Genomic DNA, 27898 nt, shown 5'->3' with positions numbered 1-27898 from the left:
AGCTCCAAGGCTGAGCAACAACAACACACAATAACAATGAGCACATTGACAGAGCATGGGGATCATTTGTTTCAGGTATGTGTCATAAAATGAGCAAACAACCACCTTTAAAAGTGATTTCTCCCTTTTGTACAGAACGATGTGTAAAGCAGGTCGTCAGTCGCTTTCTCTCTCTCCCTCTTCACTTCTCTCTTCAGCTGTGCCTGATTCACTAGAGACACCCCTTTGATGGAGCCAGACTTCAAGCACTGTATAGTAAACCTATGTGTCAAGCACTCACAACAGATCTAAGCCATGAGAGCAAATTTTAAAAAATAGGACTCGATTGGAGTGAATTTGGTAGACACACCAAGTAATGAACAGAAGCTTACAGATTATTCTCAAATGGAAAGCAGGGAAAGCGAAATGGACACTAGTGATGAAATAAGAAACAATGGTGTATGCAACTTAAATATCAAAGGCAGAGGACAAGCTGTGAATCGATGTTTTATTGAAATTAAATACATGTGAGCACATGTGAAAGGAGGTGAAAGGACATATGTGTAGCACAGGTGAACAGTGGTCTGAAGGAGTTATACAAAGGCTACCAAAGAAAAGGAAATGTATTCATGGGTGGAGAAAATTGAGCACAGTGATGAGGACAACAAATAGACTAAAGTACAAAGGCATAGCACAGGGCCAGTTGTCAACTATATGGTAAAAAATGCCCATCACGAACTGACGTGGATATTTTTAAGGGATAGCAGTGATCTAAGGAGAATTCCAAAACGATAACACTAAGAAAGTCAGTAGCCAAGATTTATTCCCATCAATGTACTTTGCCATAGAGTTACAGGTTGAAGCAACTCTAATTATTCTAATTCAAAACCAGAGTAAATCTTGTTCCTGTGGACTAAAACTTATAAAACAGCTAGAAAGCTAGTTAACTTTGCCAAAATTAGAAGCACATTAGCAAATATTTAGGATGAGATGGACAACAATGTGGTCGTCCAAAACCGGCTTACACTGACTCAATTCACATCATGAGATAGCAAATTCAAAGAGGCTCAGAGAAGAAAGCGAAGTTGCCTTGTAATGAGAGATAACTGCATTCTGATGGCAAGGACACTACTTCATTAAAAACAAGAGCTTTTATAAGCTAGAAAAGGCCAAAAAATAAAACAGAGGTGCTGCCATCCCCAGCCAATTTCACAATCAACCTGTGGTGTTTTTTGGGGGCTTGGATCTATTTTTACTCGGAACAATAACTGGGTGGAGTTGTCCACAATACCCCATGACTATAACAGCCTATAGCCTACTAACTACAGGCAAAAGCTGAATATTCTGATAACAGAGGAAGTTGCTCTTGTATAATTTTGTAGAAGAGTGAGTTGCTATGCCAAGGATCACAAGAAACATAGGCACACATTCATGAATATCTTTAAAATATGAAGGCCTTGAAGCAGTGCCTATTATGACTTCACATATAGCACAGCAGCCTTGAGTCCTGCCCAGGCTAATAAGGACCTATAAATATATTTTCTGCTCTCAGGCTTTCAATAAGCTTTACACTTCACTAACCAACTGTTCTGACCTCAAAGGTAATTTTTTTTTGCTTTGTCACATGTGTCACTGCAAAACTGTGTAGAATCTTTCAGGGAACGTAATTCCGTTCTCATTGATCAAAGTCTTTGAGAGTCTTGGCAATTTCTTTCATCTTGGTAAGAAAAGTTCAAATGAATCATTCAACAAGTTCACAAAATAAATGAAGTTTGGCAGCAGTGCACAGCTAGATTGCCAGTGGCAGTAGTACAGTAGTAGCAGCTGTAGCTCTGAGCAACAAGCATGCGAATGGCTTGTAAACTGCGGCCAAACTTTTGTAAGCAGCTGGGGGCAGCAGACCAGTGCTAACGCGTTTGATCACCGGAAGAGGGATATACAAGCAACGCAGCAGTTTCGCTTTGCAGTCGACGATGCACCAGTGACTTGGTCCCACTTGCTGCCAGGTAGAACATCAGCGACCATTGGCGATACTGTGAAAAAAGCAGGAGCAGTAAGCAGTGTGCAAATTTTGGCTTGCGCACATCTGCCAAACTATTTAAAACTACTAAAAACTATTTCTTACGTTTATTTCTCATACCTGACCTGATGTGTTTCGACCTAGACATGATTTTTTCAAGTCTCAGAACATGCATTTTACTGCATCCATGTTACAGTTTATAGCGCCTTGTGTACGAGAAGTTCGATAGTATTCAGGTCACGTCTACACTACAAATGCAGATTCAGCACCTAAGGGGGACATAATATCAAGATTTGGGAAGCAACTAACGAAGTGCATCTGTGGTGAATACTGCATGTTGCATTGCACTGGAACAGGAAACTGTTGCCCTCATCTTTTCCTTGCTTGAACATTTCATGACTCCCTCATCATCCCTTTCATTTTCATTGACTCAGCCTCTTGCACTTTGCTTCATGTAAATTGGGGATGCTGTTTGGTCATTTTAAGAAACATCCTAGACAACATATTTACCCTCTACACCCTTAGTGTGACTGGACCATCAGTGTACGTGCTGCCATTTTTCTGTTTAGCAGAGGTGACTGCTGGCTACTTCTCTTTGCAAACTAGGCAACAATAATGTGCATGTACACCACTGCCGAATGTCTATGAAAGGCAAAAAAAGTCCTTATTTTTGTACATGAGACATATTCATCAATATGTAATTTTGCACTAGGTAATCATTCGCAGTTAGGCTGCATAATGAATTCTGAGATCCAAGAAGGACAGTGATGAAAATAAATTATTTTGACAATACTGGCTTCCACAAACTTTTCACTGTGCATATAAAAGACACCTCATTCCTTTTAGACAACTCGCAACACCTAAGAGGCATAGCAATTCTTGTCTTGCTCCCCAAAAAAGTAGGGGACAGTTAAGCTCACCATTCATGGGTATGACATGACAGTGTTTGTGGCTCTCTGCAGCAGTTTCTCTTCACAAGCACAGTCACTGTTCTTCATTCATGTTCACACATTTATTTATCTCAACACAGGTTCCACATTCTTATCTTTGAACTCTTCCACACTGCAGTTGACCTGCATAATGTTAATGTAATTAGTTTCTCACTAATTGGCACATATCTAGATCACTGTGGTAATTACATTACTAAGCTTCAAATTAAGCCAACAGCACCCACACATCACTCCCCTTCCACTTTTGTACCTCAGCAAAGTCAGTGTGCCTGCACGGCCTAGTTGGTCGCATGCCGGATGGCGACCCAGGGGTCATGGGTTTCAAGGCAGACAGAAATTTATTGAAAGTTTTTGTACGTAAAATCTATTACTTTATAAAGTGAAGTAATTTCATATATGTGCTGACTTTTGATTCAAATTACAAATCCTCTTTTCAGTGACTTTCACTGCAGACATACACGCGTGAAGCGGGTTTTTTTGACACAATGCTGGCTGGATAACACTGGGTTTTCTGCTGAATGGCAGCCTTAATGCTGTCGTGTTACAAACCTCTCTCCTTGACAGTGGTAAGTGCAGGCTATTCATACCTTTCTTTTCTGGTTGTACATGTCACCTAATAACTTCTTAAAGCACTAATGATATTACTTTGTAGTAACTAGAAAAAAAAATTTATTCTAGTGTGAAAAAAAATTGCAGCCTATTTCCACCTGACTTGGTTTGGTTTCATACTTCTGATTTGAACTTGAAGAAAAAATAGCCAGCAAAGCTGTACAAGATGGTAATTTTCATGGGGCCTAAGTTTTATGCACAAGCACTTCCAATGACTCCAATTTCACCAACATTTTGCAACCTGTTCTACCATTATATTGGTGATGAATAGTTTCTGTTCAAGAATTTAACCCACTCCTCTTGGGAACTCTGAGTCAGACCTGCTTACCATTTTTCAAACCGCCTTAATCATGCTCAGAAAAACAATTTACCCTCCATGAGCACACACCACTGCGCATTTTAAGTGTTATTTTTTTTTGCATGCAGTCAAGTACTGTAATATATATAGAGAGGGGAGAAATCTTAAGCCCAAGCAGCAGAGCAGATTTTAACCACACATATCAAACTTGCCCAAACAAACCGAAACCTCTCTTCCAAGGGGTGGAATCACAGGAGCGATGGGAGGCTGCTCTACATCATGGGTTGGGCCTTGAAGGTTGCCGTGGCCCAACAGTGCCCGATCATCTAGAGCAGTCTGAGGGCCCATCACCATCCTGTTCAGCACCCTTCCCCTTCACCCACCCTCACCTGATCCACTGAAGTGTGTCTAATAAAGTTATTACCCCAACCAAGGACTCTAATATCCTTCCTGCCAATGCAGTTCACCACGGTAATCTTGCGCACTTCAACTGCTTCATTGAACAAATAATCTCTGAGCTCTACACAAGCTTTGTTCTCATTACAGATAGACACTTTGTTATTGGAATGTGGTAACCTATTGTTACAGAGCAACTTCTATTAGTGCTAGTGTCCTTTCAGGCATTTGCTGACATTGCAACACCTACATAGGTATGGTGCCCTTCACTGAACTGTAGATGTCCTATTTTGAGTGTACATAGTGGCTTCGCCACAAGTCCACATGGCTTCACATCATGGGTTGGGCCTTGAAGGTTGCCGCAGCCCAACAGTGCCTGGTCATCTAGAGTGACTTCAGGGCCTGTCACCATCCTGTTCAAGACCCTTCTCCTTCACCCACCCTCACATGATCCACTGAAGTGTGTCTAATGAAGTTATTACCCCAACCAACCAAGGACTCAAATATCCTTCCTGCCAATGCACTTCACCACGGCAATCTTGCACATTTCAACTGCTTCATTGAACAAATAATCTCTGAGCAGTACACAAGCTTTGTTCTCTTTACAGATAGACGCTTTGTTATTGGAATGTGGTAACCTATTGTTACAGAGCAACTTCGATTTGCCCTCAATGTCCTTTCAGGCATTTGCCGACATTGCAACACCTACATATGGTATGGTGCCCTTCACTGAACTGTAGATGTCATATTTTGAGTGTACCCAAGCAACCACAGATATCCGTCGGACGTACGAGCTAGATCCGAACGTCCTTTGCCGAGATCGGACGTCCATCGGACGTACGAACACAATCCTATTTCGGATATCCGTATTCGTACATCCGCCGGACGTACGGACAGTGTCCACTTTTGTATATCCGCATGAGAGACGAGGTGGACGTCCGAAGGATGTAAGGTCGAGTATTTTCCCAGGCCATGAGTATGGACGTTTTTTATTTCACAGAAAATTCGAGTCTTTCGTGTATGCATACTGTTTTATTTGCATCAGTTGGAGGGTTTGACGCGAAGACGTTTGTAAATTGGTACGATTCCACTCCTACCTGCAGTGCAAGAGCCGCCAACGAGCTAAATTTATCTAAGAGGAGAAGAAGGTGTTGCAGAATTTTGCAAGAACTCAATGACTAGTTTTATATTTATAAAACTTCTCCAAATTAGAGGAGTTGCGCGACATGTCCACTGTTTTGCTAGCTAAACTTGCCATTGAAACCATTCGTAAGCATCAAAACTCCCGTGCATTCTGCTATCACCATCATCATAGATGTCAGTTCGCGGTCAGACCAATCCAATCCATCAGTACGGCTCCGTAGCGCTGTTGTTGGTATGTCGCGTAGTGTTGTCGTGCAGATCTTTATAGCTCTGTTATTATAAAATGTGGCTTTGTTCGGTCTGTGGACGAAAGTTGTATGTAACTTAAGCAATTCGAAAGCTACGGGTTGCGCCTGAAGCTTTTCTGGAACACCGGAATCCCGTACTGCGTCGACCTTGGTGTAAAGAAGGCTTAGTGCACTTGTGATTGCCTACGAAGGTATGTATCCAGTACACTTCTTGGAACTTTGCTTCTAGGACAATGCAGCATGCTCATATAACATTCGTTCACAGGACAGTGGGAGCAGTAAGCGCGAGGAGATGGCTTCCCCAAGTGTGTGCTGTTCTCACACTTTCGGGAGCCTACATCACACAGCTGCGGGAGCCCTCAACTCGCGCGACTAATTCCCACTCCTCTTCAAAGTTGCTGGACGGAGTGTTTTCGCATCTTGTTAATTTTTAAGGCATCGCTATGTTCACTGTGCCTATATAAAGAGTGACAACGCGCGAAAGGCAGACCATAGGAAGCACGTGAGGTCGCAGTGGTTCGCGACGGAAGCTTTGCGGCTTTCTGTGCACAGTCGCGTACAGTGCTGCGCAGGTTAGTGCCCTAAGGCCCATGAAAATAAATAAAGAATAGATACATTGTCAAATATGGTGTAGAAAAGGGAGAGCTGTTATTGCCTTATACTTATTGAGGTGTTTGTTAAAGTGCATTGTCTGTTATACTTGCAGCATTAAACACTTCTATTAATTGGTTCCAATGTTTTTACTTGGGCTACTGCATTGTGCCATTTGTTTCACATGACTGATATTTGCCGCATTCTTTTTATTTCAGAAATCCTGTGGGTGGGAAGATTACGGATGTGTGTCCCAATCTTGCCACATTTGAAGAGTCACATTTAAGTAATTTTCCGAATGTAACCCATTGCGCTGCTGATGTATAATCAACCACAATAACATATGCGTGCTATGCATCATTGTTTTTGGTTTTATTGCATTGCGCGGAGTAAAAAAAGCACGCATGCACCATATATGCGAATATTCGAGAAAGATCCGCCAATGGACGTACTCAACTGGACGTCCGTCGGCGGGCGAACCGTATACCTTTGGCCACCTTTCGGACGGCCGACGGACGTCTACCGGCTGTTTGCGGATGTTCAGCGGACGTACAGAACATCCAAAATAGACCTCTGTCGGCCGTCCGAAGGATATCGGTGGTTGCTTGGGTACATATAGAGGGCTTCGGTTGTATATTTTAATGCACAGTAAAGGAAACTACTTTGAAAGTGCTTTCCATTGAGCATTACTCTCCTGCAGTGCACAATAGTGGCAGCAGAGCATCTTTATTGCATCAGTGTATTTGTAAATGTTGTCTAACAGCATTGTGATCCACTACTCAAAGAGAACCAAATGTATGTGGTCAGCAGTGTACAGGGAAGGTCATACACTTGCACATCAGGCAAGAAACATTACTGAGGCCTTTTGTAGATTGCTCATGGAGTGCACACGGCTTGCCAAAACCAATCCACATTATCCAGTGTTATCATGTAGCATTAATCAACCTTTTGCCAGAATACCACTGCCTGTCTATGATACTGCCTCCCTCAAATATTGTGCTGAGGGCTATGTTGGCCTTGCAATTCTTGCCTCCTTTGTGTGTTATCTTGCTTCTGCGCATGCTTGTCGCAATTAACTACATTAAACAAGCCAGGTATCGCTATTCTAGAGTTTATAATCTTTTTCTTGTGATTAGCTTCTTGTTTTAGTAAAGAAAAGTTTTAACAGACTGTTTTTGTTGTGAAGGAATTCTGTGTGGTGGTCCCGAATGTGACTTCAGTCAATGTTTGTTGAAACAGCCACAAGCTCAGGATTACCCACAAAATCTAGGGCCCGATTCTCGATATCCGCCAATCTGCCCAGAGCGGGGCGTACCCGTTGCATGTAAATCGGGGCGGCGCCAAGGTACGTCAATAGACCTTTCCACAAATTGCAGCGCCGCGCCATCGCCTAGCGGATCCGCGCAAAGCATGATGGGAGAAAGGAGCGGTCGCCGCCCACGTCGTCTGCTGTCAAGCGTGTTGCTGTGTTGTGCCGCCGTGTTCAGGCGTTGTGCGTCTTCTCGTGCGTGGTGTAAATGTTGCAGCGCACTGCTGGGGTGGTTATCTCTTAGTCTTTCTGCAATTATGTGGGGATTTTTTTAGACATTCGACATGTCTGCAGATTAGAACCGCGGTGGCGGTCAAAGGTGCTGCGTGCCCGGCTGTAGTAACAACACGAGAAAGGACATCAACATTTCATACCACGTATTCCCCAAGGACAAGAAGCTGAAGCTAGAATGGGTGCGCAGGATAAATTGGCAAGGTTCGCAAGGGCGATTTACCCTGTGGAAGCCTTCGAAACACCACAAAATATGTGGTATACGCATTTCAACACTAGCGGGCGCAAGGGATACATGGATCGTCTCTCCACGATCTTTCCACACCGAGTGTATGCGGAACGGACGCCTGCTGTGATTACACAGAGCAATGGGCGCATGCGAATCTCCAACTTCGGCTGGTGACCGGGACAGAGGGCGTCGCGACTAGGTACGGCCAAGACGCCACAACTGGCAGCCTGAAGGCCGCCCGCAATGCTGCTGCATAATTTTCTTTCTTTTTGGGGGGGGGGCGGGGGCTTTTATGAATAAAGTTATTCACCACCACCATGGGCACATGAGCGGCGAGGGCTCTGTGTATACATGCATTGGGAGAACGCCGGTCTGCGTCTGCTGGTGCTCGGCTGGTGATCCGTGGCCGCGGAACGCAACATCCGACTGTGTCACGCTTACTGTGTCAACCAACTGTGTCATGTTTAGCAAATAGCTCATGTTCTGTCTAAGGGAGTGCTTGAGGATTATATATTACAGCAGTTAACATTTACCGCGTCAGCATGAAATTTCCCCAGGAGTGCGCCGATGAGGACAACTGCACTCATACTGTTGTTTACATCGCTCCGTACGAACAGTTAGTACTCGCTTTTCATGACATAAAACACAATCGGCGCTTTATTTATATTAATCAACCTGTTTTCTTTTTTACCAGCTGTAGCCGTGCTTGTTTAGGCAGTGCGATAATGTGTGGGAAGCGATGGTGCGATCGCACGCCTGAGAAACACTTAACAACCGCGGGCTGTTGACATCGCGCAGGACCGGCGCTTCTCGTTTTTTGTCCCGGCTTCCTCCGTCGTGACCAGTACTTTATTTTAAACTACTTTATCCAGAAGTATGTTTGGCGACCGTTCGCTTTAAGTGAAACGGCCTAACTTGTCATCCACACGCTAACGACGGCGACGACTGCTGCTGGCCATAAAACACGGCTCGGCAGTCTGGGTCACACCGGCGTTTCACGTTCATCATATGCGTGTCCAGCGATGTAAGCAATAATTAATATCAGGTCACTATTGCCAAAACTACACTCGGTGACCATTTTCATTCGCTAAAGCTAGTGATTCGCTCATCACAACCGCCGCAATCACAGATCATATCCTACGGACTCGCTAGGCCTAGTCGTCGTGGAAGTTCCGGAAGGGAGTCGTCGTCGACTGAAATTAATTTGGCAAGCGCTTATCGCTGGTGACTGTTCAGGTGTGCACATGTGAAATATGGCCGTTCGGTTCGCTCATATAGAAGCGCGAACATATTTGCACCGCCGCCTCATCACCGTGCTTTCGCTCAGCCGCCGACAAGGCTGACCGTCCGCCGATCGGATTCGTCGGTGTCGTTGGCCTGAAAAACGTGTCCCACTGCAATCATATTATAGTAAACTAGATATTTCACTATAATCACATGCTGCTGTTGACCGTGATAGTGTCGTTATCGGAGCAGTGTGACCACCGCCGTCGTCATCGTTGTACACAGGAAACGAACTGAGGCTTTCGAATGCGCTTGGAAGGTTTCGTGTAGCACCGCGCGCGTCCGTCGAGTCCGACTGTCATTCCAGTTTTCGAATGTCATTCGACTCAGATGTCATTCGAACGTTCCCGTGTAGCACAGGTATAAGAAACAGCGATGGCGACGAGATGGCAGAGGAAGGCTTTCCGGTGATCAGGCGCAGTCGGAGAGACGGACGAAAAGACGCGAGCGGCGCCGCGGCGCTCCGTTTTCCCAGAGTGCTTTGCGCGGCCGCTTGGTGGCGCGGCGGAATTTGTGAAAAGGTCTATACAGAATCGGTTGACGACATTTGAGAAGAAAAAAAAAAAATTGAAAAAAAATGCTGTCATCTCCTACTTGGCGCCAAGTACAAAAAGCACTGATGCACTGAAGCTGGGCCTAAAGCCAAGCAGCTACAGCGCATAGGTGCATGTATGCGTGGTGCATTGCAGCCGCTGAGCGAAACAGTGAAATTCGTTGCGGTCTCAGTGTATCAGTTCATACATATCCATTGGGCAGCAAAGGAATATGGCTCTGGCTTTGGGCAGTGCTTCTAACACGACGTGAATAGTCGCAGGAATAGCAAAGATATTTAATGGTACCTGCGTGATGTTCTCCACAACGCTGCGATTGCTGTACCCGCAAGAAGCAACGAATCTTGGGGGTAGAGCAAGAACAACACTGTGACTGAGAACGATTTGTCGGACCCTGACTGTCGCTTTGTGTGGGGAAGGTATCAGCAGCCCCTCGGCATATCACGTGACGTGTTGCCTCAAATTATTGCCAGATGCGTTATTAAAAAGAAAGTAAAGTGTCTTGTAATAAAGAAAATTAATAATGTAAATGAGAAATTTGTGCCTTTGCTCATTCACGTATGTCTGCTACGAACATAGAGGAGGCACTACCTAAATTAAAGCTGATCTAGGGACTTTAGCAGTACTTATGAAGCACACAATAGCGTCAGAATCTCAGTGAATTCCAAAGAGAGCAGTGCCGGCAGTAGCGAGCAGCGCGGGGCCTATGCACTGCACGGCAGTGCAATTGAACTTGTGGCACTGCTCAACTTTATGCAGTGCCACCACACATTGGCCCATGGGGCCAGTGATAGCATAACACAAGACAAAAGGCGGGCGCTGTGGGTGCAGCTGGCAGCAGAGCTGAATGCCATAGGGCCGGCTACTCACTCGCCAGAAGAGTGCAGGCAGCTATGGCAGAAGCGCGTGAGAGTGGCCCAGAAAGCAGGAGCTCTAGCTGCTGCCGACCAAAGGTAAGCTGACCTGCTTATGGAGCGCAGCAGGTGTCTCGGAGGCTTGACTTGCATTATTAATACATGAAATGCATAACAGGGTTACATGTTCAGTCTTGTCCGTCCGTCCACTGAAGTGCGCCTGTGTAATGTCAGTGATTGTGTTATGACTGCAGGAGAACAGGCGGAGGGCTGCCGAACTCTGGAGCAGTGCTGAGCAACGTCAACGCATTGATTCTGACCATCGTCGGCCAGGACTGCTCCGGTGGCTGCAGGGCCCCTGCCATTTTTGGTGCACGGCTGAGGGCACAGAGTCACCAGGTGAGAAACCTTGCTGGAATTTCCCATGTCTGCATGCAATGAGAAATATCTTAAGCTTTTCTTAGAAAACAGCGTTTGCTGGCAGGCAGGAACTGTGAAATTGTGAGGCAGTTTTAGATGTGCATTACACGATGAGGAGTGCAAGGTTGCACATGAAGCATGCGCAGCGTTACGCAGGTTTTAAGGCAAAAGCTTTTAATGACTCATACTGTCGTCCGTTAAGAAAGCGTGTCACACGTGTTTTATTCGGGAGCTAAAAAAGATAGAAGAAAACCAATGTTGCTCTAGATAGAGGAGAAAAAAAATGAACCTAAAAGTCAAGTTTGATGACTGTTGGTTAATTAGTTAATTAATTATAGGCAAAATGTCAAAATTGCATTAAAATAGGGTGGGCATCGATATAGCCATGGGAACCGTGTGACGTCACATCCACCGGAAGTCGTCACGGGATAGTGAAAATTGTCACAGAATGGTCGGAAAAACGTCGGATTTGTGTAAACTTAGATGTAGAAATGTGTAATTAAGCGTAATTAACACTTAAGATCCCTGAAAGATGTACAATTTGGGTATAGATATAGCCACAAGAATGATGTCATCACGTAAGTCATCATGGCATAGTGTCCTTTCGCCTCTCAACACTTTATTTGCTAAAGTGTCTGCGCAGTTTTGTGCCATTGTCATAACAGTCTTCCGACAACGTGGTATAGCATATGATGGCCTACAGAAAGTTGAACACGTTGAAGACATATAGTAACCCTTTTTATTCAAATTACTGAGGGCAAGAAAGTGCACATTTTCACAACACACAAATGCACAGAGCTACGCTGGCAAGATGTGTAGTGCACTGTTTGAAATGTACTAAACACTTTTAGTGGGTCCCACTCTGTGAACATGATGAAAAAATTTCTAGCTTTCGGCAGCAAACAGTATGCACTAATCAGGTGTGCACACACATAAACATGCATCACAAAGATTGCTTAGACTTGTAGGGTTTGTTAGCATGCTGTGAAACAGTGTTACACACAGGGTTATAAAAAAAAAACCAGTACCTTTGCTTGGTGTTCCCTGGGGGAAGGCATTTAATGATCTAATGTCGAAGGATTCACGCACAATTTGACATGGCAATACACTGCTGAAAGCCTCAATAGCCAACATGTTGCAACTAAAACATGATGCAAGAGGTGATGTAATTGATCTGCACTCCAGGCAGCCAGGTCGCTAGCAGTGACGCCGCCTCCACCCGTCGAGGAGCATGATTACATGGATCAAGGTTTGTGACTTACACCACTTCACAGCAGCTTTACATGCCTTGTGTAGTTGGTACTTGGTGTCTCCTTATCTAATTGGACTTGTATCACTCCTGCTTCGAGTTGCTGGTAAATTCACTGTCAGCCTACCATCTGTTAGCCATTGTGGTTTGCTTGGCAGAGCAACTGCACTGGACAGCGGGCAGTCCCAGGTTCAGTACCCAGAGCATGATGATTTTCTAATCAACTCTGTAGCTTTCTTTTCTTACCATATGGCTGTTCTTGGGTGAATACTGATAAATAATTACTCCAGTATCTTAGAAAGGTGCTCACAACACACTTCAATAACATACATGCAGATATCGAGATCCACAGCAGCACCTCAGCACTGCCATCGTCCGCCACCCCCAAGCACTGCCATTTTTGCGCAGGCCTGTGCACCAAAGCCATCGCCTGTTCACTCAGGCTTCCACGCCACCTCCAGTGACTCCTCCACCTGTTGAGGATCATGATTACGTGGATCAAGGTTTGTGACATACACCACTTCACAGCAGCTTTCCATCCCTCATGTAGTTGGCACTTGAAAGCAAGGTGACACATCAAATTAAACCGTTGTTCCAGCAAATCATCAGTTACCATCACTGCACCGGTTGTTCCTCGTAGCTACAGATTTACTCTGAAGGAACATGCTTCCTTCGAAATGACAAGTCCACTTTTGTCACCACAGCGTTATAATTATGAATTAGTGGCAAAGTCGCAGCATGCTTCGTAGGCACGCTTCAGTGAGGGCTACCTGAGGTAAACTCTTTTAAGTATGTGTACCAAAGATGCTGCAAAATGAAGTGAAAGGTTGAAAAAGAACCGTAATAGATGCAAAATGTCCCGATTTCCGCACAGGCACTCAGTCGAAAGTGTCTCTGAACTAATTGAACATGCACCATTCCCACTTCAAGTTGCTCATTGATTTGCTCTCGGCCTACCATCTGTTAGTCATCGGGGTTTGCTTGGCAGAGCAACTGCACTGGACAGCGGGTGGTCCCAGGCACAGTACCCAGAGCATGATGATTTTCTAATCAACTGTGTAGCTTTTCTTTCTAAACATATGACTGCATTTGGGTGAATACTAATGAGTAATTATTCCGGTACCTAGAAAGGTACTCAGAACACTGCAATAACACACATACAGATATCGAGGCCCACGCCAGCACCTTGGCATCACCACTGTCCCCCACCCCCCAAGCACTGCCACCTGTGCACACGCAGCTGCATAGGCTTCTGCGTAGGCCTGTGTGTGAAGGCCATGCACAGGGAAGCCACGCCCTGGATGCAGGCCTACAGGACAAGCAGGGAGGGACATCTGGTGACCAATCAGGAGCACCAACTTCGACAAATAGGTCAGGACCTGTGCACATCAGGGCCCATATGGCAAGGGTAAGTATTCAACAATTTTTTCACTGCTGTTTCTTGAAGTACTGATTTTTTATGGATAGTTCGGTTGTCTTTCCAATACAGATTGAAGGCCATATGGTGTGCCAAGCTGATGCCACAGAGGAGCTGGTGTGGACATGACTTGTTACGTGTACAATGCGCTTGATGACAGATTTGTTGGTATTTTTGCTTTCTTTTTTTTTCCTACCACTCCTGTAATGACCCTTCAATAGGGTTAACAGTATTAATAAACAAACAAACAAACAAACAATGCTTGCTTCACTGCAGAGCCGGAACCAGGCGTCCCATGTGGATGCTGGAGGCCCATGAGGTGAGGCTCGTACACAGTTGCAAATTTTGAGAGAGATACAGGACAAAACGTCCCTTGGTGGTCAGAGCGATGCAATGAGATCATGCATGGTGGGTCATGCTGCTAAGGCTATGGATGACGATAGGCTTGGACGGCCACATCCAAGATAGCCTTCAAGGAGCCATAGAAGTGACGCAGAACTATGCGACTAAAAGGGAACTTATGTGCGCTCCTGAGAATTTGGAATTGCTCGTTATCTGTGCGCGTTCGAAGACCCTGATATCGACCTCCACTTTGAAGGCACTCCCATTCCTAGAGTAGACAGTCTGCGGGTGCTGGGCCTGTACCAATAATCAAGCAGCCGAATGGCCTACACAGTACAGCTGCTCCAGAAGCAATCTGTGCAGTTGGCTCTCTTGATCCACTGCATCTCCAACAGACAAAGGGAGCTCAAGGAAAGTGACACCATGTGAATTGTGCAGGCATTGCTAATCAGCCATGTGATGTTCCATGCACCTTATCAACGACCCACTCGAAGCGAGCTGAATCAGCTGAATGTCCTCCTGCGATCGGTGGTCAAGACAGCCCTTGGACTGCACCCGTACACCTCAATACACCGCCAGCTCCAGCTGGGCCTACACAACATGGCAGAAGAGCTGGTGGAAGCCCAAAGGACCAGCCAGCTCAGGCATCTTGGTGACGTGAGAATACGCTGGACCGTTCTGCGCCGACAAGGCTATCCAGACCTGGCCAATCCATTGCAGCAACAATACTACACCACGCCGCTCAAACTGGCAGCTAAGATCAGAGTCGCGCCAGTCCCAAAAACATGCACCCCGAGCTCCATGCTGGCTGTAGGACAGCCAGAGTCAAGGCAGTCATGTGCCAATACGGCTTTGATCAAAACATCCTATATATGTCGATGCGGCAAAATTCTTGTCGGGCACAGACACTAAGGGACTAGTAATTACAAATACAACTGGCTCAAATCAGATTATGAGCTCCGTTCGGGGCATGATCTCGAGCACAATGGCTGAGGAGACCGCCACTGTGGTAGCACTCAGTTCCACACACCACATGGGCACACATGATGAACACTATGCCAGTCCGATATACAAAATAATTACAAACTCAAAAACTGCGTGGCACGCATTCGCGAAGAATCTTTATCTGTACAGACTGTGCATGCGCTCTCACCAATCAATCCCGATATATCCCCACTGTGCGCATCGTTTGGGCCCCTGGTCATGCCTCACTTCCTGGCAACGAGAGCGCGCACGCGCTCGTCCGAGCACCAACCTTCTGGGTGCTGTTGATGGAAGCAGAGGAGGAAGCAGACACGGAGGGCGTCTTCGCGGCTCTGTGCACTTGCATCCAAATCACAGAATATTACCATACACAAAGAAGAACAACGCCACCACCAGACCCAACACTGACGAAGGCCGAAGCTGTGGCATGCATGGGGCCAACTTCAGATGCACACTTATCCTAACCTACATCACAAACACTTGTTCTTCACCACCCTCTACACTGACAAAGCCCAAGCTGCCAAGAACACTGACCTGTACTGTATCATTCTGTTTGGGCCTGCACAACACCACTCGGTGGCATCCCACCCATAACCTTCCCCATCCCTTCCTATTGGGTAGAAGCCCTTTTAACCCTTTGCGGTCCTTAGTTGGGCCCCGCCCGACAACGCTGCTCGGCCGTAGCAGTCCGCTGTCTGGCACGGCCCGACAAGCGCTTCCACAGTTGAATCGCACACGTTTCGGCTAAATTAGAGTTCCTAAATTTGCATGGCGCGCCATCTCTTGTAGCATACTAAACTATATTTTAAAATTTGTTTGTAAATTTTACACTAGATGGCAGCACAGAAAAGTTTTCGACCTTTCGCACAAGCAAGCCTTCGAGCGTCTTGTGGTTCTGTTTACATGCCGCTCGTAGCACAGCATGGCCGCCTTCTCGCCGAGTGCTTTCTACGGCAAAAATTGCCAAGCTTTCAGTGAAAGTGAAGATGATTTTAGTGAAGAAGAGAACTATGTGCCGCCATCAGATGACGAAGACAGCGAATCCACATAATCAAGTGGTGGCAGCGATGACTACGACGACTGCTCTGGAGCCTGTGGCTCTGGTGACATGAGACCACCTGCAAGTCTGGCGGGCCTACCCAAAAAATTGTCCAGACTTCAAACCCATTCCGTTCACCGTTTCGAACCCGGGACCTCAAGTAAGCGCCTCCAACCTAACCTGCAAGTTGGACTACTTTCAGTTGTTCTTTACGGACAAACTGATTGAGGACATTGTGCGCGAGACCAACCGCTATGCGCTTGAGAAAATCTCGAATGCCGGAGTTCTTCCAGAGCATTCAATTTGGAAGGATTGGGAAGATGTGTCCGTACATGAATTCAAGGCCTTTTTAGGCGTAATAATCAACATGGCACTGAATCCAAAGCCCGAAATCAAGGAGTACTTCAGCCAGGACCTGCTCAAGAAGATGCCTTTTTTCCCGCATGTTTTCAAGCGCAAGCGATTTGTTCAGATTTTTTGGATGCTCCACGTTTCACCAAGCACAGATGCCTCATCCGAACGACCAACTCGTGGCAGCAAGGTGAGGGGCATTGTGCACTACATTGATGTAAAATGTAGAGAGCATTTCAGTGCCGGGCCAAAAATTTGTGTCGACGAGAGTACAGTCGGCTTCAAAGGGCGGATTTCTTTCAAGTGCTATAACCCACAGAAGCCAACAAAATGGGGCATGCGGGTTTTTGCTCTAGCTGATTGCCAGACAGGGTATATTTCTGCAATTGAGCCCTATTACGGCAGCACTACGACTGAGAGCGTCTGCCGTCCCGATCTCCCCTTTACATGCAGAATTGTTCTGCACCTGCTGGCGAAATTGCAGCTAGCTACACCGGGCAGTGGCTACCACATTTACACCGACAGGTTTTACACTTCGTCACTTCTTGCAGAAGAATTGCTTCAGAAGAGCGTGGTGCTAACAGGCACTGTAATGACCAACAGGAAAAAAATGCCACCGCAGCTGAAGAAAAAACTGAAGAAAGGCGAAGTGGCGGCTTACCGCCAAGGAGACTCATACATGACACTTGCGTGGCGGGATAAACGTCAAGTGACAATGCTTAGTTCGGCGCACAATGCATCAATGACGGAAAAGACGCGCTCGAAAGCAGGAGGCAAGAAAGTCACTCTGCAAAAGCCTGTGGTGATCAGTGACTACACTGAGAACATGGGTGCTGTCGACAGGGCTGACCACTATTGTGCCAGCTATGCTTTTACCCGCAAGACCATGAAATGGTGGAGAAAGCTGTTTTTCTGGCTCCTGGAAGTCTCGATTGTAAACAGCTTCATTTTGATGAGACTACAACACCTCAAACAGGGCCTGAAGGAGCAGCAACACCTCCACCACCGCCGGAACCTCATCGAACAGCTGGTCGGTGATGTGAGGGCCCGCGCTAAAAAACGGGGCCCATCTGCTCGTTTGGATCGCGAGGAAAGGCTGGATGGCAGACCTCATTTCATTTTCAAGCTCCCAGGCCGAAGCAGCAAAGATTGCGCGGTGTGCAGTGACCGCAAAACCAAAGGAGGCAGGAAGGAGACTGTATTTTTCTGTCAAACCTGCAGCCAAAACCCAGGCCTGCACCCAGGGGAATGCTTTCAGTGCTACCATACACTGCCAAAATACCGCTGAGTGTCTTAGACAAGAAGAGGAGCCTAAAAAATAAACATTTGAGCAAGCGTTCTTGCACAGCTGTTTGTTTTCTTCCGCGGCGCTGATACCTATTTCTTTTTTATTTATTTCTTTCATCACTAACAGGGCCATCAAGGCGTTATGGATAGGGGTGGCAGGTAAATATACAAAATAAGGATAGTTATTAACGTAGGTGATGAAGAAGCGCAAATTTGAATGCTTCTGTTTCTGGGATGGAGACGATGCAGGCGGGCAGGTGGTTCCAGTCTGAGCTGGTCTAACGTGACCTAATTGTGAACTACACATGGAACTATACGTCACAGCCATCATTCGGTTGATGAAACCGAAATAGAAACAGCATGAGAAGAAATTCAATGGAAAAATTATTTAGCAGCCGTAAGCGAACATCACGTGGTGATCAATGTATTCTAATGTCTGACGCATCATCTGAAACAAGAAACATACAACTACAATTAGATGTCTATAGACACCTATTATATCACTCAGAATTCAAGCGCAAGGTGAACACAAAAAATGCAGGGCTATGCCTATGCCTTCTACAGCCACCCACCACTGTGCAGCGAACACAGGACATTGCGTGCGCTCGGCATGAACACGGACGGTGCTGAGCAGCAGCTCTGTGTCATCTTCTACTCTATAGCTGCTCGCAATGGTGCTGCTAAAGCTTAATTGGCTCCCTTTAGCAGTCTGGAGACCTACACATATAACTTCGGAGGCATGAACACTTCGCGGCACAAACCTATACTGTTGCTAGCACAGGCCGCATCTCGCGAGCCATCCACCTCTAGGCTCAGTCATAGAGTTATTACAGGCTCAGTGGCACTCTGCGGCGTGTCTTGGTTCTGGTGGCCGTCGCATGCCGGTGCCACTACACCAATCGGCTGTGCCAAGCTGCCATACCAGCCGACCTATCTGGGATTTTAAAGCGATAGCTTTTTCGCGCACGGACCACACATGGTCAACGCTGATGACACCGGAACTGTGGCTTATCCCCTCCTATGACTCTTCAGACGCCCTGAACCCCTAGTGTGTATCGCACTCATTATGAATTGAAACTTGTCCAAAGTCAGCCAACTGAGGTTTTTACTTTATAGTAAATCAGTGCGCCTTCACACATAGCACCCACCTAGCACAACCATCCAGTGCTTTTGTTCTTTCCATCGACAGCTAAATGCATCAATGTTCAGCCCCACTGAGCACGCACTGCTTCGTGAACTGAGTTTCTGCCATAGCTCGTGCGTTGCAGCTCATATTGAGCACAATAGTAAATTTGTACCCAGTTGCTGGCAGCTGTTAAATGCGGCTGGCAACACAGCATGGACTACCGAGTTTTCTTCACATCAATTCATACAATACGGCAAATCTTAAGGAAGCATCAACTGGGCACCTTGGCACTGTAAAGCACGAAAGCACGAGGGAGGGTCACCACTAAGGCATTTTCACTTTCGCTTTGCCTTTTGCTGGTGTCCTGCTTTCAAAATACAGGAATAGAAACATCTCATTGGTGCAATCATGATTTTGTTCTCGCTACTGTCTATATTTAATGGCAAAAATACACAGGCCCCAATAGGTTTTGTGCATTTTTGTTCTGTACATTCTCCAGACAGGGAGATTAACGAGGCATAAATGCATTGAAAAAGTTTGGTTCCCTGAAACATTGTCCATATCAATGGGGGCTGTATTAGCAGGGCAAGATTGTAATGGCATTCCAAGTGAAGTCAAGAAATAGTGGGCGTGGGCAGGGCATGTAAAGTGGAGAAAAGACAAAATGGTTGTTAAAGCTAGTGGAGTGGGGTCATAGCAGGGAGGGGCAAAAAGACAGGTGGGCAGATGAGATTAGGAAGTTAGTGGGCATAAGGTGGTCATAGCTGGCACAGGAATGGGTTAATTGGGGGGATATGGGACAGGCCTTTGTTTTGCAGTGAGCACAGTTGCGCTGATGATGATGATGGAGACTGCTTATCGATTAAAGAATGTTCCAGGACTGCACATGAGAGAGCACTGCCACAAGTGTGTTTACATCTCAGTTTTGCCAAAACTGACATCCTGTCTGGGCACAGAGAACAGACTGCACACTAGATTGCTGCGGCATACCATAATTTAAAAAGAGGCCCAGTGCATATAAGCCAGCCATTACTGATGCTGAGCAAGCAAGAAATCTTTCAGAATGTGATCACAAAAACTTCGTTGTCAGGAGGGAACCGGTCACAAGACAGTGTATCTGTGCATGATTTTAGGTACCCTAGAAAAAGGTTCTCAAATTATTTTGTGGGACCTCCCTCGCAATGCACATGCAACCAGTGTTACCATGTATAAATTCTCTTCAGCAATAAAACTTCAGCTGACAGTGCCATTGTGTCCAGCCCATTTCTTTGGTCTCTTCCTATTCTTGACTAGCTGCCAGCATGAAATAATGATTTTCCAATATGTGAGTGTGGTAGTTTTCAGCAGCAACATGCCACAACGTCAAGGCTGTTTAACCCCACAGATACTTTTTCATATAGCTAGCAGTGTTAAGGAGAGTGAGGAAAGCTAATAAAGTGCAGCAATTTATTGCCATTTGTGCAAGAGTGTCAAGAGAAACAGCCTTCGAATAGGTGGGTTGCCTTACAAGCAATGGCATCCTAAAAAAAATCCTTCCTGTATGAGCAGTACAGGCAGGTAAATGTAAGTCCCAGTAATTGGCTTTTGTTGCTTAACTTGATATCTATTCTCTATTATTCCTATGTGTGGGGCTCCAGGAGTGATGCCATATATGCCATGTCTGCTCACCATTGCACCATAAGCCAGCTGTTGCTCAAGCAGTGGTGCATGGACTGATATTGCACCAGTGGCTCTGTGAAGGCAGCGCAACAGATGCAACCGCACATTGCAAGAAATGAACTTTGCACTCTAAGCACTATATATCATGAAACCATGAAACATGGCTGATATCCAGAACTGCAGCTTCGGCTTGTTGGTGATCCATCTCGAAGTAACAGCGCAAGAACATAGACATGACACATAGAATAAGAAGACACCACGAGGGCTGTTGGTGTCTTCTTATTCTATGTGTCCTGTCTATGTTTTTGCGCTGTTACTTCGAGATGGCTGATATGCTCATGGCAACATACTCTATCGCTTCAATAAGCCATAAGCCATGCTCATGGGTCTCGCTGAAACCACCCACAGGCCACCCTGTCTGCAGCGGGAGGAGTATGGAAAGAATCTAGGAAGAAGAGGGTAAGCAATAAAAAGTGATGAAATTGGGACTGAGAAACAAGCCATCATGCAAGAATGTATACACAATTTCAGTTTCAATACCTGGGGGCTGCCATACGAGAGTGGCACACATCACCAGGCCGGTATGCACAGGCCTTCACTGGCCAGCTGTTCCGTCAGAGACACTCCCTGCGCGTTCTGTAGCTCAACGCCAGCCCCATCGAAGTGGCATATCAGCTGGCAACCTTGGGTCAGCTCGCGTAGGCGTTCGCCGGCAGTCTCGCACCATGCTCTCGTTCCCGGCGGCAGCGTGAGGGTAGCCACCGTGCACAGTGCGGGAAGCTCAGTAAAACGCGGCGCCAGAGGCCGCAGCCGCTGCGGCGCGAGCGACCGGCGCACGCCCACGTCCACCAGCTCTACCTGCACGATGTCACCTGTCACCGTGACCACGCGAGCGCGGCGCCAAGTCTCCGCGCACAACGCGGCGCATGGACGGCCGGGTTCCGCGTCGAACGGTGGCCCGAAGGCCTCCAGCCCGTAGAAGCGATCCATGGCCGCCCCTAGAAGGGCCAGCGGCGACTCACTCTCCGGTGCCCGCAGAGCCACAGTCAGTGCGGCGGGGCTACCGCACACGTCGGTCACATGCATGACAGACAGGTCGGGCAGGGGTTCCGGAGGCAATAATGTGGCGGATGAATTGACGGCCGGCTGGAGGATGACATCGCCCGAAGAGTCGGGCTTCAACGCGCGGAAAAGTCGGGGCCAAAGGCCCACCAGCTGTATTGTCCTCACGGTGAGCGGAAGGCCCCGCTCACGTGCATAAGCCTCTGCGAAGCGTGACATGTAAATTCCCTCCGGATACTGCGCCAACACTTCGACGATAGCTTCGGGCAGGCCTTTATAATTCTCTGCTTCCAATCGGACTCGCGCCACGCAGTCTTCCAGCGAGGCGAAGCCGTACTGCTCGACGTCGAGTGAAGTACCGAAGCGCCGATAGTACGCGTCCCGCAACACGCGCGTGTGCACACCTTCTGCCATGAGCTTCAGTATGTTCTCTAGCATGGCTTCCGGAAGCTGCGGAGCGCTGGCCCGTTCCCGTGGTGGACGGACTACAGGACGCGGGGCGGGCTGACCACGAGCCTTCTGAGCTAGGACTAACGTCTGTAGATGCCGAACGCTTTCGTCGGGCTTTGCGCTGATGAGCACGTTGTCCCCAGTGCCCTGCACGTGCACAATGTCATTTAGCTCGCTTTCAAGGAAGGCCAAGCAGTTTGGATAACCAAATTTGATGAAGGGCATTGGGCGGCCTTCCTGTGCATTGTAGTCCTTCATTAAGGTAGCACAACTTATAGGGCCGCCGTTGGCAATAAGCAAAGCGCGGATCACACACTTAACGTCACTAAGATCATACGCACGGTCCCCCATGGTCTTCGTGGTCACAGTCATTCACACACAAACACGCTGTATCTGCATGGTATACTTTCTTGCGGAACACGTACGCCCGAACGCTAAAGGCCCATCTCCATGACACATCCGAGGCGCACCAGCGCAGCGCCTACGCACCAGCGTACGCCGGAGCCGGTCTGCGCATGCGCGACGCGCAGACGCGAGCTGGCGCTGGCGCTTGTCAAATATCTGTCCATGTCAGATATTCGCGCCTCGCGCGCGCGCCTCGCTCGCGCCGGCGCCTCGCTGGTTTGCGGGCGGTGCAACCAATCGGAGAACGCAGTTCTCTCGGCATTCGGCACGGCTCTTCCCGCCGTTTTTTCGATCACTTTCACCGCGGACGTCACTTGGCTTGTAAACTATGAATAACGAACGCCTGATTTCCGCAGTGGAGGCGCGCCCCTCTTTGTGGCTTGCGAGCCACAAGCTCCACAAAAATAAGTACGTCAAGGCCGCGCTCTGGCAGGAGGTGGCGGCTGATGTACTGCCGGGAGTGCCTTTTGAAGGTAAGCCGATGCATTGTTTGTGACTGGCACTGATTAACTGAAATGTGCTTTTCCTCGTCTTTCAATCGCGCAGAAAGTACAGATCAAGTGCAGAGGCGCTGGAAATCCCTGCGGGATAAATTCCGCCGCCTATTTACCGCCGAGAAAAACGGGAAGAAAAGCGGCGCAGGCACAGAGGAAGTAGAGGCATCCGAGGCAGTGTGGCCTCACTATGAGCAGCTGCTCTTTTTGAGGGATGCCATGAGCACCAGGCCGTAAGTTCATTGATATAATACTTCTTGCTGTATTGACTTTTCTAGAAGAGGAACGTGTGCAGTGCCGCGATTTCGCCGTGGCAACGATCCATGTGCGTGTGTGAGAAGCGCTGTTTGACGCGACGCGCTTTCATGTACAAAAACTGAACGTGACGGTATTGCGAATTTAACTGTGCGTACTAAAAGCCTGCTCTTCTCTCGTGACCAAGTAGCAGTTGCTGTTATCGATTACTCCTTGTTATAAATTCGACACAGGTCTTATGTATTCGACGCAGGGCAGTATGTAATGCGGGAAAGCCAATTTAATGAATTCTGAAATGGGTTCATTGTAAGCCGCCGAGTCACGGCTATGAGATGTCTATGAAAATCAAGAACTGTAAATGCACGTGGAGTTCAGGTGCCTCGTTAATTGCTGGCTACTTTGTCGCTAATTATAAACCAAATAGGCACTGAAATTATCTGCCATACATTACGTTGTTTAATGGTTCCTTTCATGCAATAAGTTTTCGGTACTGATGTCATATTACAGATTGTTTAAGGCATGTCACTAATTTGGATACATTTTTGTTAATTGGTCACTTTCTACATTTCAGTGCGCTGTCTGACTACGTATGAGAATTGATCAAAAAATTTAAATCTTGTCTAGTGCAGCCGGTTTGTATGTGCACCTTTGTTGTGGATGTATTACTGAGGAGAGCAGTTTCTTTTGTTTTGCAAGATCAACAGTGTGAGGATTTGTAAATGTGACATACAGGAATCCGTGCTCATTTGTTACAATTCATGTGAATTCCACTGCACTGTGTCGAAGTTTGTATTGTGTGAAGAAGACCTAGTGCTATAGCTGGCCTTGAGAAAGGAAGTGCATCAAGTAGCTGCTACCAATGCCAAACTCTTTGCTAGAATACTCTTACACCCAGATTGCGAGGTGGCTGAAATTAAGCCAGACCTTTCATTTGTGACTTGTAGCCCTTGAATGGCTTTCAGGAAGTAACAAGCCAGTGAGAACTGATTAACCAAATATCACAGAGCTCTGACCTAGTGGTAGAGCATCTGCGTAGCCTTCAGGAGGAGCTGGGTTTGCCAGCCGCCAGGTACCCACCGCTTTTCCAGCGTACTGACATCCCGAAGAGCATTTCAGAAATGACAACCTGGGTTGTGTTTTCATGCACTACATGATTACTTTTGTGGATGAAGGGAAGCAAAAAATGACAGACTATAGAAAGACATCGGCAAAATTCAGGCAATGTGTTCGACAGGCTTGCAGGCCTGCACATGAAGACTTCCTTCAAGGCTTCAGAATGATCAGGCAACCAGCGGTATGCTAGCATTGCACTGAAACCACATCCTTCCTATGACATACATGTGACTGGCCTTGCAGGTATGTTTAGACAAAGAGACATATTCAAAATGTGTGGTGTGAAGGGCATATGAGCTTGATTAGCAATAAATAAATGCGACACATACAAAACTGAACAATTCTTGTATTCAATGATGCAGTGATACAGCCAAACTCTTGATTCTAAGCAGGTATGCCTGCTTGTGTCACAGGTTACCTCGCATTCAAAATACCACAAACAAAGCTGTGTGAGCAAATATGAACTAATAATGAACAAGTGAGCTTCCCATTCCTCTATACACCAAACACATAGCCTTCACAGTGAAATACTGTCAAAATGAATGAGCTGCATGCAATGAAGCACGAACATACCAATAAACACAGTGAATGGTGCTGCAAAATGCTTTAAGGATTGCATACTGCACGCAAACAGCGCAGAATCACACAAATTTGAGCCCCAATATGCAGTAAAACCTCATTGATACGTTACCGGTTCATGCGATTTCTCGGTTCGTACGCTCAAAATCATGGACATTAAAGATGTCCCGTTGAGTGACACTGTATTTTTCCCGGTTAATACATTCCTGGATAACACAATTTCCCGGCTACTGCGTTTAAAATTTCGAAAATTTGTGTTCGTATAATACGTTTATTGACCAACCGCCATGTACGTTTCAAGTGGGCCGAATGAAAGGACACGCGACATGGTTTTTGCAGCAGTCTCCCGCTGTGGTGGCTTTTCTACAGTGCTTCATTGCAACAATGCGGAGCATTACCATTACCACCCAGAGCAAGAAAATAACGGTGCGCTAGCATTTGTGCCAGCCATTTCTGCGAGGACGCGATGTGAAGAGGAGAAACGCTGAAGTTTCTTCGCGGTGCATAAGGGCGAGGAGAAGGTTTTTTTTGGCCTGGGAAACGCAGCTTAAAAATGCAGAAACACTGCGACAATCAGCCGCCACGGTGGCTGATTGTCACAGTGTTTCTGCATTTTTAAGCTGCGTTTCCCAGGTGGCTTCCCCACAATATTTGGGTGCAAAGGGACGAAGCGTCCGAAAATGACACGGATGAGATTTTGGTTACTTTCGTCATTGCCGCCAACGGAGCGGATGCGTTACGAATTCCCTTCCACGCTAAACACAGCGCGGACTGAACTCAGGGAGCACTGGGACAGGGTCTGTTCAGCTCTTGCGCCAAGAAATGCCAATCAACATTTTTATACAGCGAAACTGTCAATAAATGTTTCGTTACCTTATTTAACAGTTACATTTCTCGAAATTAGGTGGGTTGGATCATATGTTTTCTCGGATAATAAGTTTTTGCCCACAACAGAAAAAAAGAACGTATCACCGAGGTTTTACTGTATATGTGTGCAACTGTACAACATACTTGTCACATTGAAATCTGACTTGCAGGGCTTAAAACCCTTCACATTGCATTCTGAATGACCATGCAGGATTCAGTTTCACAAATTGCACTTCTTCGTCTAGCTCTTCTTGACAGAAAAACATTGCATGTGACGGACATATAGCAAGCCCTGCTCCCTGCAACACATATGCTAGAAAAGCGCATTGAGGGTTTCAGGTTTTCACACATTGCCTAGGTAAGGTTTGTTCTTTGGTATGCATGTATGTCGCGTCACGGTGACTGTGAGGTTAGAGCAGTTGACCACTGAGCCAGGAAATCGGGGTTCGATCTTGGCCGTAGAGGCCACGTTTTTGATGGAGGCAAGACGCTGATATACTGTGTGATATTAGTGCACATTAACTGCAGGCGGCCGAAATTACCTACAGTCCTTCACCATGGTGTTCCTCGGAGCACGAGTTATTTAGCACTTTAAACCTCATAAACCAAACCAAGCTTAGTGTGCATGAAAAGCAGGGCAGTTTGCAATATGCTTTATATATTTTATATACAATGTGTTCTTGTATCACCTGCAGAACGATAGCTAAGCATCAGAAGAACATCACCTGCAGAGCGATAGCTAAGCATCAGAAGCAATGCTATCATCTAACTCATTATACACTACAAGATATTGTTCATTAAGTGGCGGCAGGAATGCCATGCGATAATACAGGTTTGCTGCAGCTCTACAGCTGCTGTTTCGACTAGGCGATGAACTGCACAATGTGCTCAGTGTGTGAGACAGCCATGTGCCATCACAACATAAACCTAGCCCCTCCCCTCACAGTTCTTGGTGTTGCCACAATGCATGTATGACTAAGTACACTATCACCTTTCATTGATGTATATAAACACATTTGAGAGAGAAGACACTATGAACTTTATGCTGCATATACATGTACACTCTTTTTACAGGACCTCGGGCAACTACAGACCGCAGGCCAGTCTACCACGGGCCAGTCAACCATGGGCCATCCAGCCACATGCCATCCAGCCACAGGTCATCCAGCCAGAGGTCAGGCAGCTACAGGCCATCCAGCCAGAGGTCAGCCAGCCAGAGGTCAGCCAGCCAGACTTCCAAGAAAGCCTGGCAGCAGGAGAATGTGCGCAAGATGCCATTGAACTGCAGGAGTGGAACCTCAACAGTGAATCGTCGCAGGTCTCACTCCTGCATGTAGCAACAGTGGTTGACGAGCCGATGGAAACACGGCGAGAGTCGCCTTCCACGAGTGATTCACGACCGTCTGGCCAGGCATCTCTGGACTCACTGTCTCCCGCGGCTTCTTCAGTGACACCTATGCAGGGCAAAAGGAAGCGGAAACATCAGGGAAGTGCCGATGATGTTGCTATAGCTGACCATCTAGGGAAGCTTACTGAGGCACTCAACACATGCGAGGGACCTGACGAATTTGATCACTTTGTGCTTTCTCTAGGAAAAATGTTGAGAAGGGTGCCTGCGCACCAACAAATTGAGGTCAGGGTAAAACTCCTGAAGGTCTTTGAAGGATATGTGTGAGATGTTTAATATGAATGAAGCGGTTTTTTTTTTGTGACATACAACAATTTTTTTTCCATGTCCTGCATTAGTTTTATGCTTCGTTCAATGCGTAGCTTACCTATATTGGCCTTTTTCATCATTATTTGAAATTCTCAGGGACTCAGAATTTCGATCAGTTTTCCTTTTTTAAAGTGGTGTGTTTGTCATTTGTACGTACCTTCATGCTCCTTTTTATATCCACATTATTTTCTTTGTATACACCAGCAATTGCAATGTTTTTCTCCCCATTTTTGTCTTTCCTTGTCATTGAAATTAATTGTTTTCTTTTTTCTGCCTTTTTCATTTAGGCTTGAATGTAGTGCAATTTTAAGCTATTGTTTTCAGTCGTTTGCTGTTGGTTTATAAAATCTGCATAAACCTTATTTGGTGCTAGTCCTCACAGTCTCCGGT

General features: G+C 46.6%; 3 protein-coding genes across 12 annotated transcripts; 2 read left to right on the top strand and 1 right to left on the bottom strand.

Annotated features, from left to right (window-relative positions):
- Positions 1-473: 473 nt before the first annotated feature.
- LOC149351716 (uncharacterized) lies at positions 474-22589 on the bottom strand. 7 transcript variants are annotated; one of them, XR_016290626.1, is made up of 4 exons: positions 21107-22589; positions 12692-18229; positions 2920-11120; positions 474-2012 (listed from the first exon to the last, which is right to left on the bottom strand). XR_016290626.1 is itself a non-coding variant. In XM_089581073.1 (2 exons), the coding sequence occupies exon 1, from the start codon at positions 22448-22450 to the stop codon at positions 21137-21139; it is 1314 nt and encodes a 437-aa protein (XP_089437199.1). In that variant the 5' UTR covers positions 22451-22588; the 3' UTR covers positions 474-2012; positions 21107-21136. The 7 variants fall into 7 exon arrangements, 5 of the variants coding, with proteins under 5 accessions (XP_089437199.1, XP_089437195.1, XP_089437197.1 ...); XR_016290627.1 differs by lacking the exon at positions 12692-18229 and having other exon boundaries at positions 2920-3072; XM_089581073.1 differs by lacking the exons at positions 2920-11120; positions 12692-18229 and having other exon boundaries at positions 21107-22588.
- On the top strand, positions 4714-14285 carry LOC149351717 (uncharacterized). 4 transcript variants are annotated; one of them, XM_089581079.1, is made up of 7 exons: positions 4714-5834; positions 6453-10791; positions 10947-11091; positions 12298-12361; positions 12770-12864; positions 13525-13769; positions 13851-14285. In XM_089581079.1, the coding sequence occupies exons 2-5, from the start codon at positions 10592-10594 to the stop codon at positions 12823-12825; spliced, it is 465 nt and encodes a 154-aa protein (XP_089437205.1). In that variant the 5' UTR covers positions 4714-5834; positions 6453-10591; the 3' UTR covers positions 12826-12864; positions 13525-13769; positions 13851-14285. The 4 variants fall into 4 exon arrangements, with proteins under 4 accessions (XP_089437205.1, XP_089437202.1, XP_089437203.1 ...); XM_089581076.1 differs by having other exon boundaries at positions 12698-12864; XM_089581077.1 differs by having other exon boundaries at positions 12698-12864; positions 13525-14285.
- On the top strand, positions 21896-27883 carry LOC149351715 (uncharacterized). The gene is made up of 3 exons (XM_089581075.1): positions 21896-22956; positions 23030-23210; positions 26866-27883. Exons 1-3 carry the CDS (start codon positions 22812-22814, stop codon positions 27464-27466), a joined length of 927 nt encoding a protein of 308 aa, XP_089437201.1. The 5' UTR covers positions 21896-22811; the 3' UTR covers positions 27467-27883.
- The last annotated feature ends 15 nt before the right edge of the window (positions 27884-27898 follow it).

The sequence above is a fragment of the Amblyomma mixtum genome, chromosome 3 (assembly GCF_055824585.1).
Source record: "Amblyomma mixtum isolate Tamu chromosome 3, ASM5582458v1, whole genome shotgun sequence".
Lineage (NCBI taxonomy): Eukaryota > Metazoa > Arthropoda > Arachnida > Ixodida > Ixodidae > Amblyomma > Amblyomma mixtum.
Note: the sequence above shows the minus strand (reverse complement) of the source record. Positions and strands in the feature narration are given on the sequence as shown.

Excerpts from the sequence above, each read along its gene's own strand:
- LOC149351715 (XM_089581075.1), top strand. The coding sequence starts at position 22,812 with ATGAATAACGAACGCCTGATTTCCGCAGTGGAGGCGCGCCCCTCTTTG. Across the intron at positions 22,957-23,029 it reads GCCGGGAGTGCCTTTTGAAG|AAAGTACAGATCAAGTGCAG; the intron begins GTAAGCCGATGC and ends TCAATCGCGCAG. Across the intron at positions 23,211-26,865 it reads GATGCCATGAGCACCAGGCC|GACCTCGGGCAACTACAGAC; the intron begins GTAAGTTCATTG and ends CTCTTTTTACAG.
- LOC149351716 (XM_089581069.1), bottom strand. The coding sequence starts at position 22,450 with ATGACTGTGACCACGAAGACCATGGGGGACCGTGCGTATGATCTTAGT.
- LOC149351717 (XM_089581076.1), top strand. The coding sequence starts at position 10,592 with ATGCAGTGCCACCACACATTGGCCCATGGGGCCAGTGATAGCATAACA. Across the intron at positions 10,792-10,946 it reads CTAGCTGCTGCCGACCAAAG|GAGAACAGGCGGAGGGCTGC; the intron begins GTAAGCTGACCT and ends TTATGACTGCAG. Across the intron at positions 11,092-12,297 it reads TGAGGGCACAGAGTCACCAG|GCAGCCAGGTCGCTAGCAGT; the intron begins GTGAGAAACCTT and ends TCTGCACTCCAG.